This window comes from Falco biarmicus, chromosome 8 (assembly GCF_023638135.1).
Source record: "Falco biarmicus isolate bFalBia1 chromosome 8, bFalBia1.pri, whole genome shotgun sequence".
NCBI classification, from domain to species: domain Eukaryota; kingdom Metazoa; phylum Chordata; class Aves; order Falconiformes; family Falconidae; genus Falco; species Falco biarmicus.
The window spans coordinates 60,478,197-60,497,091 of record NC_079295.1 but is presented as its reverse complement, the minus strand read 5'-3'; the positions used below and the strand labels follow the sequence as shown (position 1 = coordinate 60,497,091).

General features: G+C 39.7%; 1 protein-coding gene across 4 annotated transcripts in view; it reads left to right on the top strand.

The window, feature by feature from the left end:
* CNOT6 (CCR4-NOT transcription complex subunit 6) overlaps positions 1-18,895 on the top strand; it is a 35,454-nt gene that overhangs the window by 4,972 nt on the left and 11,587 nt on the right. For all 4 annotated transcript variants that reach the window (XM_056348889.1, XM_056348886.1, XM_056348888.1 and 1 more), the window contains 3 exons: positions 10,114-10,227; positions 12,861-13,047; positions 18,331-18,416. In XM_056348889.1, the coding sequence (XP_056204864.1) occupies positions 10,116-10,227; positions 12,861-13,047; positions 18,331-18,416 (385 nt within the window). In that variant the 5' untranslated portion in view covers positions 10,114-10,115. The remainder of the gene's footprint in view (positions 1-10,113; positions 10,228-12,860; positions 13,048-18,330; positions 18,417-18,895) is intronic.

Below are 18,895 nucleotides of genomic sequence, written 5' to 3'. Positions count from 1 at the left end.
TCTACGTCAATACAACTGGTTTTGGAACTAATGCTGAAAACCAAGCCGTGATGTGGCTGGAGTGGTGATTTTTTTTTTTAATTTATTGTTTTTAAGCCACCAACAATAAACCCCACTTTCTTAGCTGGGTGTTGTTGGTTTTGAGTGTTGTCTCACAAACAGCTGCATCAACACAACAGAGAGAGGCGATGAAGTGGAACACGGGGACAGGAAAGAAATCTTGAGTTGGCTTTGCTGTGCAAGAGCATGGTTGTGAAACAACATTCTCAGGCTTGTTGGTTTAATTTGAAGTAAAAACAATCTATGAATAGTCTGGTTGCTTCTATCAGGAAGTGGCTAAATGGCTAGAGCATGAGCTGCATGAAGAAATTCTGTAATACCCTGAACTTCAGTTAGTTTAGCAACTCTAATATTAACAAGCTTTTAAATATCTAGAAATTGTTTTTTAGGAGGGCAAGGATTTTTGGATTTAGATACTGACATCTCTTCTCAAGCTCTCATTCAGACCTCTGCTGAAAATGAGCTCATGTCCAAACTTCATTTAAAGTAGCTAAGTTATCTCTTACTCCTCAGTTCTATTGCAAGGCTAAGAAAGAGAATAATGTTTTGTGCAGTGACTTAATGTTTTCACCCACAAAACAGAAACGTGGTAAGTATTCTGCAGATGCGTAAAGGAAAATGTGGTAAGGAACATTGTGGTGTATGTGCCAGTATTAGAATAGCTTACAGAGTTGGACTACGATAAGAAATTGTGCAGTAGTTACTCTAAACAATGATTAATGTTCTTCTTCATGTATCATGAAGAATCATAACTAAATTGTCAAATGTGATTGTCTGAATACAGCCAGTGGAATGAGAATTGGTATTGTGTTAAAGTTTTGGAGTGTAAGACCATTCTCATTAGCTTTCTGAAGACATTTGTAGGTGAAGTATTTAAGCCTTGGTCTTAACTGCCTGTCTGCATTTTTTAAACTTGAAGCTAAATGTTTTATGGCAAAACTCTTTCTTTTAAAGTTGATCTTTTAGGTTCCATGTTATTCATACAGTATATACTTATGTAATGCAAATAAATTCTGAAAGTAATTAGTGAACCTGACTGATCTTTTAATGTATTGGCATTTCAGAATACACTAAAATAGAAAATGAAAAAATCTGAACGTTGTATAGTACTCATTAGCTAACCAGAGTGTTTCTAGGGATACCAGTTAAAGGTCGGTCTTTGCCTTGCAATTTGGTTTTGTTTTAATGTTTGTTTTGTATACAGCAGCCTTTCACTATAGGCATAATTACAGACAATTGTTGATAATTAAGAACTATTTTAATCATCTGGACTATGCTAGACTGAGAACACTTGGACTAGTACTTCTGATCATTAGATGTTGTGCAGGGTAGGGAGTGGGAATTTGAGTTGTTTGTCATGAGTCAGACAAAATAGATTATCTTCTAGGTCTGTCTAGAAGATGGAACAGTCAAGGACCTCGGTGCTGAATTACACCTTTGGTATTCTGGCCATTTTAGAGTTCTGTCTTGAAACCAAACTGGTCTTTATAGCAACTGAACATGGAAGTGAAAATTGCTTCTTTACACTAGTGAAACAATGGTAAATAACTTTTTCATGGCTTCCAAGGTTTAAGGGGTTACACCATTAAAATACTGGGCTGCAGGTTGCTCATCGGGTAGCAAATTGTAACTGCAAATGGAGTGGAGGGGTGGCAGGTTGGGCAGGAGGAGAAGTAGAGGTTTGGTACATGGCCCTGCCACACACCTTGTAACCAGCCCTTTTGTATTTCTATAAACAAGTGTTTAAGAACAGCAAAGAAATCTTAATTAAATTTGAAATATCTGCAGGTCAAGACTTGATAATATGGTCTTCTTAAAAATATGAATTGACTGATTTTTTGACTTAACAAAATTTAAAGCCTGATCAAGTGAGTGCTGTGTAGCTCTATATTCTAATCAAGTCTCCCTGATTTGAAAACAGCAAATACATCCTTTGACATTTTTGGCCCAGCTGATGGGAACTGTGATGTTTTGCTTTTCTTAAATTTCAGGGGGGGGTATGTCTCATTTTAGTCAGTTAGGCTAAATTAAAGGTTTTACAGAACTTCTAGTGTTCTATAGATTTTTTTGAAGAATATTAAAGAATTTGTCACATAGTAGAACTTATATATGCAAAATTAAATAACTCATCTGATTAGTTATGTTTCAGATATATTCACATGAACTAATGTGTATTGGCTTAATCAGTATCTTGTATTTATTATTACATAGTTGTAATGCATGTTCACATCCCACTGCATTATCTAAGTCTGAAAAAATGGAAGGGTAGCTTGTGGTTTTGTATTGGCAGTCGTGTAAAATTCTGGTTTTAGAAGTCCTCAAAATATGATGAAGAAGCATTAGTTTGCTGATGAAGCCATTAAATCTTAATATGCTAACAGCCACTAAAATGTGATCCTACCAAATGAAAAAGCACTTGGAATGAATCAATTGACTTTGTGTTGACTCAACAGCATTTTTATTTTTTTAATTTAGATTATTCCAACATTAAGCTATAAATTAGGTTAAAGGGTTCTTGACACTTTCCCACGTAACTATAACACGTTATAGTTGAGTTTCTTGGGGTGCGGAGTGTTTGAGGAGTCATTCTTGTGCTGCTCCCCTGTGCTGCTACAGTTCTACCTGTGCACACAGCTGTTACATGCCATCCGTTGCCAGACTAGGTAAAAGGAAATTTTTAATTCACAGCATGTACTCTGAAAAATTCAGGTGTTACCCTTTAGCTAATTTCCCAGTCGGATTTTTCCTAGTCTTATTTTTTCAATGCTATATACTTACTGTACAAAAAAAAATATTACTTGAACAGCCTTTTAAAAATGAAATGCCGAGAGTGTTTGCCCTAGACAACAAATAATAGATGTTTACACAACAGACATGATGTTTACCTAAAAGTAGCATACTAGTAGGAAAAAACAATACAAAAAATAATCTGTTTTTCTTGCAGCACTGTTGTTTGTATATTTCAGTAGAGCAATCTTGTTCACTCCTACAAAGTTAAATGTAAGTGGTATTTCAATAGATAGGCAAGTCCTCAAATTTCTGTTTATTCAGCTTCAGAATATTTGTAATGTTGGTTCTGATGTGCTTTAGTATGGAATCCTCTATTTTGAGGATGCTTTCATTCTTTCAGATTGTTCTTTTAGGTAGTGGCTTACACCTGCATTTCTGAACTTTGGTTTATCTACTTGCATGGTTATGTATTGTAGCAAAATAAACCCAGAAACTGTATCTGGTAGCAGGATGCAGGTATTCTTCCATATTATGTTGTATACCTGCTAGTAGTTGGGATATCGAAAACTGAGGGTGTGTGTTAAGATCTTTTTGTAAAATAAGACATTGATAGAAATAACACTGACGTGAAATTAAGAAAGCTTTGTAGAAACAGCATTAGGCATACAGAAAAAGCATTTAATTCTCTAGCTTAAGTTTTATGTCTGGAGGGTGGGATGGTCCCTAATAATCTTAAATAAGAGTTTAGCTGAAGTACGTGGAATTTACTTCATGTGAGACTTGAGGTTTATCTGGGATGTGTTAAGTACTTGCTTACTTCCTTATCGTGTTGGCTTCCCTATGAATATTTTCTCCATCCTTTTTCATTATTAAGATGACTATCTAGTTGTTCATGTATGGTATAGACTGAGGACAAATACAGTCATTGACTCAACTCATCAGTTCAAGTGCGTGGATTCTGTAGGGACTGACCTTTATCATAAGCCTGTTCAAGCTGCTGTTGCTTTTCTGTGAGAAGACAGATGTTGCACTGTGTCATCCCGGCCAGGGACAGTGCCTGTTTACACAGGGTTGTTGCTTCATTTGCCTGTACTTCAAGCTGAAATGTTACTAGGTTTCTGTAGAAATTTGGTACTTGCTGAGTAAAAGGCCACCAGTGACTGGAAGTGAAAGCAGCAAGCTTGATTCGTTTTTGACAAGCACTTGTTTAAAGGAATGGTAGTGGGTCTTTTGAGTGGAATGAGCAAATCTTAATTTTTGTAGTGAAAAATTAAATACAACACTATGAAATTACCTTAATTTTTTTTCCATAGTAGTTATTTTTTAGATCTGCTTCTGTTCCCTTTGAAGAGGGTCACTGTCTGGAATTTAAAGCAGTAATTTCTGTTCATTTGGATAAATCTCAACGGTAGAGATTAACCCTTTAAATACAGATTAACATTTCTGATTAGCCTATACATTGCTAGAAGTGCTACAACTTTAAGTTATCTAAAAAGCAGTGTACTTTGCCTTCAGTTAGGATTTCAGACTTTGTTCCGTGTTACTATTTAACTGATATATGGGTGAGGGTAGTTGGAAGCAAGATTCTGCTTCCTGCTGCGTGAGAAGAGATTTTGGGTAGGTGTGGCCAGAAAGACAATTATGTTGTTGTCCTAATTTCAGTCCTGTAAACAGCTGTGCTGCAAGCCCCCACATACATTAGTGCTATACAGGAATAATAATACAGGAAGCTAGTTATAATACACAAATATTTTTTTTTCCTCCTCCCCCTTAGCTTTTGGGCAGTTTAATTCTCTTCACCAGCTCCTTTTGTTATCAGACAAAAGTCAGTGCTGATGCAAGAGTGAAGTGGAAATACACAGTCCTGGGGAGGAAGGAACTGCAGCAGGGCCAGCTTAGTTCTGCTTCATGCATTGAAAAACCACGGTGCAAGTGGCTAGTGTCGGGGGGTGAGGAGGATCCTAAATTAACTTTGAATTCAAGACATGTCAGTCAGTTCAAAAAATACTTAACACGTCAGGGGAGTTGTTGGAAGCCATTTTCAAAGGAAGCTTTGGATTGCTTGGAAAAGAGCTTCATGGTTAAAGGCACAATGTTACAAATAAATGGTGTGGGATGAGCTTCCAGTATTTGGGTTTGGAGAAAGAAAGAATCGCATATGTGCTGTCATTTTCGTATGGAATCTCTGAGCAACTTAATGGCTTATAATTAATAGGAAGTACTGTAGATTGCTTTCTATCCTGCTACTTTTCAGCACCGTAAAAGTAATTTATTTTGCAAGTAATACTGTACTGCATCAATAAGTGGAAAATATACTTATCTTCTTACTTGTGACTTTGTTAGATTTAGATTTGTATAGTTTATTCGCTGTTTTTACTTGAAGTAAGAAGTTTGGGTAATTCTGCATTTGATCAGGTGTGGTGCTGCATTGTTTACTTCCTCCTCCTGGCTATTTCCTGGTTATATCAGGTTATTAGTGATAAGTAATATCAAGTGAGGGGTGGGTGGGGAAGTCAAGTCATGAATGTGTCAAGAGGTTTCAGAAGCAGAGTTGTAATGCATAGTGATCTTGAGACATTTCTAAAGGTACTCGTGTATTTGTAAATGGGATTTGTAGGGGCTGCTTAGTAAATGTTGAAATATTTATTTCAGAGTAGTTGATTAGATCAGATAAAATTGTGTCTGAACACTAACCCATGCTGCTCTCACTTGTTCATTGTTTTCTACAAAGTTTTAGAATTTAAGTTTTCTTTGCTAATTTCAATTTTGATATGGAAGAAGCTGGTGTTTCTAGGAGAGCTTTGGGGGCAAACTTGATATCTGCATTTATAGTAAAGCTAATACCATAAAGAAGGATCGATGGTACTTGGCCTACAGGAGTTGTCTAATACATTTAGTTTTGAAACAGAGTTAGTTTATCTGTGGTATTATAGGAGGCACTTCAGGAAACAGAGAATGCTGTGGTATTTTCTCGTTTGGTTTTGTTTTAACTTACTGCTTAGTCTCAAGCCTTCTCCCCACTGTGTTTCAATTTCATAAAACCAGCAGAAGGGAAGGACAGGAAAAAAACCATCATCTTTCCTGCCCTGTCACTCAAGGCAGACTATCTTTTCTCCGTTCAAGAGGCATTATTTATTGGTAGTTTACACAGTCATCTGGAGCATTAACTGCCGCGTAGTCCAGCTTCCACTTTACACATGCTATAGCCTAAGAGACTTACCATTTCAGAAGTCTGGTCAGGCAAGGCTCTGGACTCTTCGGTCTCACGCAGCTAGCGGTGCAGCCGAAAGGCTGGGCCTTCAGGCAGCGTCGCCATTGCCAGGCCGCTGGCACCGGGCACAGGCCTTTAGTGGTGCCGGTGCTGCAGCCCTGAGCGCGCCTCGGAGCCCAGCACGCCCGCTCACCTGCTGCCGGCAGCTGTGCTGTCTCATCCAGGGCATTCCCTAACCCGTCACCTCGCCCGGCTGCTCGTCGCCTGACCACACTCGATGCTTTAACGTGGAGAGACAAGCGGCAGCGGGGGCAGGCGCACCTCAACCTGCGAGCACTGGCGCTGTCTCCAGTGGCGTGCTCCTGAGTGAAGCCAGGGCCTGTGCTCCATCAGCCACCTGCTGTCTTAGCCGACTTTGTCAGCTCTTCTAACAGGTTGCCCTCCCTTGGCTTCACAGCCTTCAGGTGTGTTCTTCTCTTTCTGACCCCCATCGTCCTCGCCCTGCACCTTTCCCTGAAGGGTCTTCGCCCCGGCCGCTGCCTTTCCCTCAGTGCCCTCTGTGCAGACAAGGGCTTAAACCCGCGCCTGCGCTGAAGGCTCGAGATCTGTCTAATTCCCTGTGTTGGACCCTCGGCACTGCGGACCTCATCGGCCCCCCTTAGCTCAGTTTCTTTGGGGTAGGGGGGTGTTAATTCTGTGTTGGGACTGTGTGACCTGGGCTGGGAATGGCCAGCCACGCTCCTCTTGAATGCTGAAGCTCTTCTGTTGTTACAACTATTTAAATAACAATTTTAATAACCTGGTACAAGAAAGTAAACCATTTCATTTGCATTCAAACATATTTAAACGTCCTCTTCATTAAAGGTACATAGTCAGGGGTGTGTTCTGGGCATCCATGTCACATTTTAAAGGTGTTCTCCTTCACGAACTGACTCGCTGCCTGTGGTGGCAGTCTGGCGTCCGGTGGCGCTTCCACTGCGCGCACCACTGAGAGCTACAGGTGTGGTGTGAGCTCTTTTGAAAATTATTGTCACGATAGTCTAAAGCTGCAGTTCTCAGTGGCTCTGAGGTCGTTCAACTCCATTTTGTGGGTCTGACTGAAAATGGCTTTAGTCTGACAAAACTGTATCTCTTAATCTGACGTTTACCTCAGCATTTCCGTTTGACTGTGGCAGCTCAGCAGGCTCTAGCTTTGGATTCGGAGAGGTGGAGAGAGGAGGAGAGAGAGTGATTTGTGAAAGAGGCTGATTTTCTTGAACTACTCCATGCTGTGAAGTTTTGAAATGCAATTCAAGGTATTGTGCTTGTGTTTTATGATACCCTGTGAAATGTGACCCAAATTTAGCCTTGCTGGCAGACCCTGAGAACTCTCCAGCTCTACCTGATGGATAACAATGCGCTAACACTGGGTGTGACAAGTATCCTTGGTGTTCTGGTGTGGCCCATGTCAGCGATGCTGCCGGTCACCAGGAGCCAGGAGGCTCCTGAGCATTTGCTGCTGGGTTTTTTTGTGGGGTTTTTTGTTTGTTTGTTTTTTCCTCCTGGTAATCCTAAATAGCAGGGAATCATCCACTGTGAGATGCAGCAGTGAGGGAAAACCACCAAGAGGAGGAACTTTAACGAGAGGGAGAGCAATGCCATGGATGGACTGGGAACATGGGGTCACCAGAATCCACTGTTAAAACCTCAAATGCCTAAATCTCTATAATTGTTTTAGCACACATTAACAAAAACCCACTGGAAAAGTATGTCATCCTCTTTTGGTAGTGAGGAGTGATATGCTGCTGGTACCAGCAAAGCTGTTAATTAGTGCATGTGATTGAGTGTGCTCTGGGGAACGTTCGTGTTTCTGTACTGAATGAGATTTCTGTCTCTAGTATACCTGCTTCATTTCTTGAAAAATTGGAACATATTTATTAATTCAGGGAGCTGCAGGAGGAGAAAGCATCAAATGACCAAGGAAGGTAAATGTTTCCTGACAAACTGGAGCATTCCCATATGGCATGGATCTTATATAATTATATACAGCAATTTCAGAAGGGATGCTTTATACATTACTTTGCTATATATTATTGTACTAGTTGTATAGGTAATTGTAGGGAGAAGTTAAGCTTTTACCTTTCCGGTGGTTATAGTCCAGTCTTATCTCCTTTAATTAGCGTAGTTTGAAGAAGAAAGTGTTACACTTGGTGATTCCAGTACCCTGGGTGCTCAAGTGCCTTCATTCTTCAAGGAGCTCCACCCAGCTGCTATTTATAATCTCGTCCTTTTACCCACAATTCACTTTTTAAAGGGGAATTTCTTTTCATTGCAGATATCTGGTTTTGACCAGTTGTGGGATTGGGAAAAGGAGGGAGGAGTGTAAATTAGTAAAAGAGCTGTTGTATTAAAGTAAGCCTGTGGGCTCTAAAAGCTTTGTTTTAATCAAGGTGCATAATTAGCTGAAAGTTTTTTAGAGTTTTCTGTTGTTTATTTAGCAGGTGGAGTAAACATTTTTCAGTAAATTCAGTGTACAGATAATGTTTGGTTGATGCTCTAATTTATTAACAGTTATTCTTTGTTCATTCTCTATATAATTACACATTTTTCTGATGTATTCACTTTGTCCAGGGTTATGAAAAAATTAGAAAGTCTTAGAAGACCTGGTAGGTAGGTGTGCTCTTGATATTCACCAGCACGGCATCTTCTGTACTGAGTGTTATTGGCTAGTATTATAAGGTTGTTGTAATGTGTTTTGCTTAATAATTGCGCGGTGTTGCTTATAATATGTTTGTAAACGTGATTTGAGCTAGCATTGTTTTGATTTCTCTTATTTCATATAAATAGTTCTATAGCTTGTTGCTTGTGCCTTTCTGTATGTATTTGGATGTGATAGCTTAAGATAGTGAAATCTTTGCTATAAAAGCTCTTATATATATGTAGGGCAGTGCAAAAACATTGCTCTTATTTGTGATAAATGCAGTTTATATTGGAAGTCCTATGTAACTTGAAAATACAGCTAATTTGCAAGTCAGTACAGTATTCATTTATTTATTCAAAATAAATTTAAAACGTATGTGTTTGTTTTAAATAAATTTAAAATTTAAATTTATTTATCTATTTAAAATCTACATAAGCTGGTTTTCCTCTTAAACTGACTAAAACCCAGATGTATTTCTCCTGGGACAGAGGAGAGCTAGCTCATGGTACAGGGAGGGTTATGGCACAGGGCTTTATTATGGAGCCAGGAATTACTTCCCCTCCCACCCTTGCAGTGAAACACTGTGAGTATGTTGATGTCCAGGAAAGCTGGAAGGAGGTTGTTTTTGAAAGGAAGGAGGTTTTTTCGGAGAGGAATTTTTGCTATTTCTCTCTCAGAGTCCATGATTGGGTATGGTAAAAAGAGACAAGAAAAAACATTTATCGTAAACTTACCAGGAATGGTGTGAAAGAGAGTGAAATGGAGTTATGTTTCAGTGTTAAACACCTGGCTGAAGAAAGTGATAGAAAGGTCTACTTTGGGTACAATATTTTCAGATTGAAAAGAGTAGGATGAGGGCTGGAGTAAATGCTGTCTTTTTGCAGGCTTAAAGAATTGCGGATCTTTGTGAACCGTTAATTCTTTTCTTGGATGCTGAATTGTGTGAAAAGTTAAGAATTGCAGTAAACCTAGGACTGATACATAGTCAGAGTTATTAGCAAATGTTTTCTTTATAGTTTATATGAGGGAGAATCCAGTGGTGGTGATGGTGATCACTTTCTGAAGTTTCATTGCTGAAGAACATAGAACCTGCAGTAGAATGGATTGATTTTGAAGGACACGGTGACATACTCATGAAAGGTGGCAGGGCACAATGTTTATGATGGTGTACAGATTTTGTTAAGTTATTGGGTGGGGGCTTAGGATGTCGTCCTCCATTGCAGGAGTATCAGGAATCTGTGTTCTTCTCTTTTATAGCAGTCTTTCCCACTTGGTGAAGTTTGTAAATGAGCACGGGTTATCTTTATCTGAAGTTTTAGAAAGTATTTGGAGCAAATGTCCAATGTGACATTTAACTGAAACAGAAATTACCTTTTAAAGAATTCTCAGTATATGATACCTTAATCACTTAATTTTCTTTTTGTTTCAACAGGAATGCCCAAGGAAAAGTACGATCCACCTGATCCACGGAGGATGTACACAATTATGTCCTCAGAGGAAGCAGCTAACGGGAAGAAATCACACTGGGCAGAGTTGGAAATAAGTGGTAAGAAACTGAGGAATGGTCTTGGGTTTTGAACTTGTTGCAAGTTAAGAGTAGCCTGTGTAGTATGATCTTGGACAAGAAGTCTGGAGTGGAGTTACCTGCCTTGAAGTGAGCCAGCACACCAACGCAGCAGCTGCCAGTGTCTGAGTGTGTCAAGGGCAGAGGTTGGGATAACATAGGGAGCTATAGGAGGGGTAAGTTGAGGCAGGTGGGGAATCCTAAAGGTTGGGAAGATGAGGATATGGATGCGAGCTTTTTGTGTTTTAAGAAGATGGGGAGGGTGAAAGCATGGATTTAAGATCTAATTTGTCAAAGAGAAGAGGGTGAAGTTCAGGTTGATATATAGACATATGCTGTTACTTCAAGTAATGTAACAACAATGTTGTATTAGTCTATGACAGTATAGCTTCTACTGAAGCAGAAGTTTTCAGTTTAAAAGCAGTTGTAAATCTTTGCTCTGTTCTTGAGATTTAAAGAAAAAAAAAATTAAAAACCCCTCCGAGAACTGTGCTAGCTTTGGGTTACTCTTTGACTTTTGGATCTTTTCTTGAAAAGAAGATAATGCTCAGAATTCATAAACATGAATTCTAACTGGTGTGGGACATGAGTCTCTTTTGATTTGTAGAGTAAATTCTGATTTTGCTACATAAGTGTGTTTACAAGGAAATTGAAGCAAATATTTTAAGAATTCAAAAACAATTTTGTGTTATTGTAAACTTATGCTGAAATTTTGTTTAAATATGGCAGTTCTTTAAGTGACTGCAAAAATTGCCATGTGGTATTTCTAAATGACTGCCCAACAGAAAAATTTATGGAAGGAAGAATAGAAACAGAATTCTTTGAATTGTGAAGAGGCTTTCCGTCCAGATCATTGAATCTGTGTCTTGCTTCAAGGGCCACGTGCCTTAACATGTGAATAGCATTCTTTACTTGAAGGTTACAGATGCAGAAACCTAGTTAAAGGCTGCTTCAGGAATCAGCATTGTGTATCAGCATTAGGCTTGGATATCCACTTGGACATCTGCTGCCTCTGCACAGGAAATGCATTAAGCGATGGCTCTTTCCTTTCATGCTTGGTAATCTCACTATAGACTGATTCCAGCCAAGAGGGGTGTAGGTAGTGAAAAGGATGGATCAGTGATGCTGGCTGGAAATCCTTTCAGCTACAAGGGTTTCTTTGATCACAGTCACCTGTTTGCATTGGGGTGTGTTGTGGGGGGAAGGTGTTAATTCAGTTTTAAAAATGCAAAGAACTATGGATTTGTATTTAAAACCTTCCAGAAGATGTCTTAATGAGCATTACAGTAGCATGAATCCTTTTTAAGAGCTGTATGCATTTGCCTTGCAAAATAAAATGTGACAATGTTTTTGTTTTATTAGTGTTCATGCTGTCTTTTCCTTGCAGAATACTTTGTCATCTAATACAGAAAGCCACAAATGTTTTAACTGCTCTCATTTAAATCACTGAGCTTTTTCACTGCAGGCTTTTTTATGCCACTCACTTTCATATAGCTCACTGGAAATTATATCTGTATTAAACCTTTTTTTACCAGGGGCTGAGTCCCAGTTACACATATATCAGCATAGCTTTCCCCAGGCAGTAAATACAACTACTTTTATTTTGAGAGAAAGTCATTTAAGTAAAGGAACTACAAAGGGGGTGTGTTTGTATAATATTAACCAGACCATTCTTAATATTGGTGAGTTGTGGGGGTTTTAAAGGCCATTGCAAGTAACTTTTTCCCTTGGACAAACTGGCATTAGTACTCTTTTAATGCTTTTTGGTACAGTGAGATGACTTCTGTAAATGAAAAAGGATCCGCTCCTGGCAGGGCGTGGGGGAGAATCTTGGAAAGAAGAAATGTTTTGAGACCTTCTGATGATATCTCACATTCCTTGCATGCGGCAATGTAAAAATCTTGATTCTGTCACACAAAGCCATGTTTCCACCCTTCAGTTTATACAAAAATCATACCGTTTTTTTAAATATCTGGCAATAGTTTGTGCAGCTTTTAGTTGAATGCCAGATGGAAATCCATGTTCTCAACTAAGCATCTTAGTCACCCTAAATATAGTGCTTCTATCTGTTCTTGCCTGGATTAATGCCATAGAATAAAGATTTTTGGTTTGAAAGATGTTGCGTAGAAATAATGGGCAAACTGAAGAGTATCTTTTATCTCAAACACAAACTATATTTGAAAAAAAATCTGTATCTTAGACCTCTGTTAATTATTGAATTCATGGTCATTTAGTAAATACATCTTTTTTTGTATGGAACTTGAGAAAGACAGATGTTTAAAACTTAAATATGAATTGGAAGAAAGCAATCTGAGCATCCCTGGCAGCTCCTTACATTCTCTTATGCATTGCTGAATTTTTTTGATCTATAGATTCGGTGGTTAATGGATTTTTTGTTGAATAAAACAACAATAATGAAAAACACAACAAAACCCAAACTAAACTCCCCCTCCAGTTGCCCCTCCCCGTACTTACAAAATGTGTAGTTACTGATCAACAAAACCCAAACTAAACTCCCCCTCCAGTTGCCCCTCCCCGTACTTACAAAATGTGTAGTTACTGATAAACCTATGTATTTTAAATGTGCTGTTTTCTCTTGTACCATCCTTCTGCAGGGAAAGTGAGAAGCTTAAGTTCGTCATTGTGGACACTGACCCATTTGACAGCTTTGCATCTCAGTGACAATTCCTTATCCCGTATTCCTTCAGACATTGCCAAGCTTCACAATCTGGTATATCTGGACTTGTCCTCTAACAAAATTCGCAGTTTACCAGCAGAGCTCGGAAACATGGTGTCACTCAGGTATGTAAATTTTAACAGGAGTTAAAATTGTTCTCTTTATTATCTTTGCTGAAGTCTAAGCTGGTGCTACATAAATTTTACATTCTAGTAAACTAAAAGCATAAGGAAATTCCTCCTTCCTCACTTCTTTTTACCTGTCTCCCTGAATACTTGGTATGGCCTGTGCAGGTATAGCAATACTGGCTCTTCTGAGATCTCCTGTTCCGATGTACGACAGTACGGAATGAGCTTTGGAAGTGCTCAGTTTGATGACAACCACCCACTTCATATTTTTCCAAGTCAGGTTTCCTCTCTTACGCATCTCTTACCAGACTTTTTTACAAATATTTTTGTGGCATTTTTCTCTAGGAAATACTGATGCACAAGAAAAATTGCTTTTAACTCATAGTAAGGTGGGGAAAGGTCATATTAAACATACATAATCATGCTAGCAACATTTTTTTCCTCTTTATTTCTCTTCAGTATTTTTAACAATAGTTCTTATTCTGTTTATTTTACAACAACTGCAACTTGTGTAATATTGTCTCCTTCCCACCTTTGCTGTCATTTAACTGCATTCCTGTGTAAACTGGGGAGGAGAAAAAAATGTTCTAAAAGCATCTTTCTTCCCTCCCATTTTACAGTACCAAGATGTGCAAAGTTTGCATGGAATGATACCTCCTTTTGGAAGTAAAACATGAATAGTGATGCCTATTTAGATTATAATGAAGTCTGCAGCATTTCACTTTGTAAAAACACTGTTCTGTAAATACAGAAGTGGTTTGTATAAGAGCAAATATTTATAGGCAGCATTCTTTTGCCCTTAATGCAAAGGAAGAGCCTTATCTTAGGTTTATTAGACACCAGTAAATGCCTTCATTGCTTTTAATTTTGAAGACACTTATGGACAGCTTTCTCAAATCCAGAAAACACTGAGTCTAAAAGTAATGAGAATGTTATGAGAAATAAAGAAGACAATAGAGAAATGGACTGCCAGCACAGCTCTGAAACTGGAAATAAAGCAAGTTTGCATGTAGAAATATCAGTCATTGTGTTATCTACTTTAGAAAAGTTCACTCTGTTGGGGAGGATTAAACTAGCCGATTAAATTGGTACTAAAAGCTCATATTCCAAGGTGTTTAGTCTCAACCTTGGAGGGTGAGCAAAGGGACATTGCTTTTTAGAGCACAGTTGGCAGCTCTGTTTTGTAGTGTGTTGTGTAGTTGTTTTCAGCTGTGGGGTAGTCTGTTCTAAAGAAAGCTTTGCATTACTGTTTCAATTAAAGGCAGTTATTAGTAACAGGTTTCTTCCCTCCTCTACCCACCCCTCAGGTATTGTGAGCTAGAAATCCCACATTTACTAGAATATTTTCACATTCATCTTTGTACTTCATTAGCATCCTTTGATTTTTGTCAGTCTTTTTTCTTTTAAAATATGGTTGTAAGAGTAATACTCATACATGGAGTTAGCTTAGCAAATGTATAGTCATCAGTAGTGTCAAAACATATTATGCTTTCTTCCCAACACTTTTCCCCATTTATTCTAGCTGATTCTATGAAGCTTCAGCTCTTTCAAGTCCTAAGTCTTTTCTGAGTAGAGAAGGCTAAATCTTGTGAACGTGAAATGTATAGCTAAGGTCTAGGATCGCACTAGTTTTCTATTTATGACCTAAACATAACACTTGAATCCACATCTCTAGATGTGAAAAGCTAGTGCATTAACCCACTGTGCGCTCTCTGTTCTCAGTGATTGCAGCTGATCCTTTCCACAGGATGCAGATGATTTCTTTTCACTGGGGTGAAAGTCAGGAAAAACCCATAAGCACATCCTATGTGATAGCGCTCTGCAGGGCTCAGCTGTGCTGGAGTTTTATGCTTCAGGCTGGCTCTTACTGCAGACGCTTCCCATAGCTTCTGGGAAGTTGTTCAAACTAACAATAATTCAACACTGGGCATAGCTAATACCCTGAGTCTCAGAAATCATTTGTGCTTTCACATGTGAGAATTGATAACAGGTCTTCCAGCTCCCACATCTGAGCTCTGGGTTTGGTCTGTACAGCAAAGCTCACCTGAGGCTCCTTGCATCTCCCTTTTTACTGCATGTGCTTGAAGGAAGAGGTGTCAGAGCAGTAAAATTTCTGATCTTTGCAGAAACAGGAGAAAAAATAAACACTGTAACGTTATCTTGGAAAGCTCAGCTGTAAAGCAGAGTTTCTTGATATGCTTGAAAGAACTTGCGTGCCCGCTTGTATCGGGTCTGGCTGAGCCCTGTAGCAGCCGCCATAGGGCTGTGCTTGTAGCGGTAGCTACAAAGGGGGTGATAACACACTGGTATTTTGGCTGCGGCTGAGCAGGGCTCGCACAGCATCACGGCTGTCCCTCCAGCCTTCCCCTCTGCTTCGCCAGTAGGCTGGGGGTGGCCAAGATCATGGGAAGGGACGTAGCTAGGAAAGCTGACCCAAACTGACCAAGGGGACGCTCCATACCATATGACATCTGCTCAGATACAAAAGCTAAGAGAAAGGAGGAGGGAGAGAGGGGGCATTTGTTATTTACAACATTTGTCTTCTGGAGCAACCACTACACACGTACTGAAGCCCTGCTCCCCAGGAAGTGGCCGAACATCGCCTGCTGATGGGAAGTAGGAAATAACATCTTTTGTTTTCCTATGCTTCTGCATTTGCAACTTTTACTATTGCTTCATTAAACTGTCTTTATCTTGACCCACACTTTTTTTTTTCCATCTTATTTTCTCCCCTCCCTGTTCTGCTGAGGAGGGGAGTGATAGAGCGTCTTGGGGGGCACCTGATGTCCCAGCCACAGTCAACCCACCGCAATGCTCAGTAAGTTTGCGGATGCTTGCACCAAGTTGGGCAGGAATGTTGATCTGTTTGCGGGTCAGCAGGCTCTGCAGTGGGATCTGGACAGGCTGGGTCAATGGGCTGAGGCCAGTTGTGTGAGGTTCAGCGAGGCTCAGTGCTGGCTCCTGTACTTGGGGCACAGCAACCCCACGCAACACCACAGATGTGGGGGAGAGCGGCTGGAAAGCTGCCTGGTGGAAAAGGACCTGAGGATGTTGGTCGACAGTGGCTGAACGTGAGCCCACAGTGTGCCCAGGTGGCCAGGAAGGCCAACAGCATCCTGGCTTGTATCAGAAAGAGTGTGGCCAGCAGGACAGGGGCAGTGATTGTCCCCCTGTACTCAGCACTGAGGAGGCTGCACCTCAAATACAGTGTTCAGGTGTTGGGCCCCACACTCCAAGAAAACCACTGAGGGGCTGGAGCGTGTCCAGGGACAGGCAGGGGGCTGGGGAAGGGGCTGGAGCACAAGTCTCATGAGGAGCGGCTGAGAGGACTGGGGGTGTTTAGCCTCCAGAAAAGGAGCTTCAGGGGGGACCTTATTGCTCTCTACAATTACCTGAAAGGAAGCTGTAGCAAAATGGGTGTTGGCCTCTTCTCCCAAGTAACAAGGGACAGGACAAGAGGAAACGGCCTCAAGTTGTGCCAGGGGAGGTTTAGATTGGAGGTTAGCAAAAATTTCTTCACAGAAAGGGTGGTCAAGCACTGGAACGGGCTGTGCAGGGAGGTGGTGGAGTCACCATCCCCAGAGGTATTTAAAAGACTTGCAGATGTGGCACTTGGGAACATGGTTGAGTGGGACTTGTCAGTCTTGTGTTAACGTTTGGACTCAATGATCTTAAAGGTCTTTTCCAGCCTAAATGATTCTATGGACTTTGCTGTGTGGGATTTGCTGTGGTCCCCTTTGCTGTGTAGAGAGGGCAGGTTCCGTGGAGGCAGGGATCATTAGCAAAAGTAATTCTTTCATCCAAGAGAAACTGTGATACCTACTACTGTGCCATTCTTCCAGCTCAGTGTTTTTCCTCTAGAAGAATTCAGTATATTTTTTTGTAATTTATACAGAACTTTTTTTAGACTTCTGCAGTGCTTTGAAAAGCTCTTAGAGGAAAAGTAGCTTTCTAAAGAATAAACTAGTAGCTGTATAATGTCATATAGAATATCATCCCTAAAAATAATAGCTATTTATATCTCCAATGTGCTGAGAACTAGTGGAGGTGTTGACTTTGTTCAATTTTTTTTTTTTAAACCTCATCCTCTTTTCTACGTGCCAGGTGCCTCATTCGCACTTAGAAACTCTAAAATGACACAGTGGGCTTCTGAGTTTCCCTGTAAAACATGTGCTCTTGTCTATGGGATTTTGTATTGGAAAAAAACCCAAACAAAAACCCCACAGTTGACTACGTGTCCTGTAGTCTGGCAGTCGGTTGAGCAGTGACTTATAAAAAGAAAGTCCCCTCCTGTATCTTCTTCCACTATTACACACCCCAGAGTGCCTCTAAAACAAGCCACTTTGCTTTTACCAAGGTTTCTAAATATGCAGGGGTACCGAGAGAATTTCTCAGGAAGCCCTTGTTAGGAAAGGACCAGACAGAAGGCAGAGTTTACTTTTGAAATGCAAGGCTAGAAGAATTGTGTCTCTGCTTCAAATGCTGTCTTGTAGAAATCTGAAAGAGTAACTCTTGGCATCCAAGTTTATTTTGCTTTTTTTTTTCTTTTTTTCTTTTCCCTTTTTTGTTGCCCCAAAATACTTTTCAAGACTCCAGGCACCAAGTTGTAAACACTTTGAAGTAGCAGCTTTATATTGAATATGGTGAGGGAAGTCTTTACTGCTTAGATGGGAATATGTTTAAGGAAGTGAAAAGCTCTTAATAAGTCCAGGGTTTTGCCCAGTTCAGGACATTAATTCTGTTCCTGTCAGCATGTTTTGTAAGTTAAAAAGTATATATTTTGTCTTAACACTGAAATTATGGAAACAACCCAACAAACCCAGCAGAAAATCACTGTTGTAAATGACTGTTACATGGTAATATCATAGCTCTAATCATACTGCCACAGTCCCCAATTTTTTGCTTATTTGTTTTCTGGGATGTAATTTCCCTTTGGCCTTTAATCATAGCTGAACTGTTTCATGGTCTGGTTTGTTACTGCTTCGTCACTTGTGGTCATTGAAGTATTTAATTATTTCCAATGTTTACAAAATTTCTGACTTTTTAAGGTGAACTCACCAAACAGCTACTTTCCTCTGTACTTCAATGTAATGTGTATTTTGTCTCTGGATGTGTTTTACAGCAGGATTTCCCTGACTATTGTTGTTTAGTCTTCGAGTTCTTCAATGTTGTGGTTTACTAGTTAATTGTTTTTCCTTTTAGTTAAACTTCTTGTACTATACTGCTGAAGACAAATATTGGTCTGTTTTCAGCCCTATGTGATTCTTGCTCTGTCTACAGGGAACTACATTTAAATAACAACCTGTTACGAGTTTTACCTTTCGAGCTGGGAAAACTGTTCCAGTTACAGACTTTGGGTCTGAAAGGTATTATTACAACTTTTTCTTGGTATCCGTGCTTGTTTAATGATATCGTTTCTGAGATGTAATGGCTGTAGCCTCCTAGTTCATAAAATGTTACTGAATAGCAATCCTAGATGTAGGTACTTACTCCACATTTACAAATATTGTTAATTAGGGATTATTTAGAAAAAGAAAAGAATGAGTTTGGTGAAGCACTCCACATTTAAAGAGGTTTGCATCTCTTTCTGCAGAGTGAGCGTAGCTTTCTGTAGCTTGCATAGGGGTTGAATACAGTGCTCCTTTAACTAAGGAATAGCCTGCAGTTAATTGTAGATATTCAACTCCAGTCAAAAAGGGAACGTGCTTTGTACTGCTGTAGGGTACTGTGCTATGCAAGCAGTAATTTAAATCTTTCCCCGGGTTTGGTTTTGGGTTGGTTTTTTTCCCTCTGAACTGTATGGATTACAGTGATAAAATTGCTGACCTCAGGGGAACTTGTATCA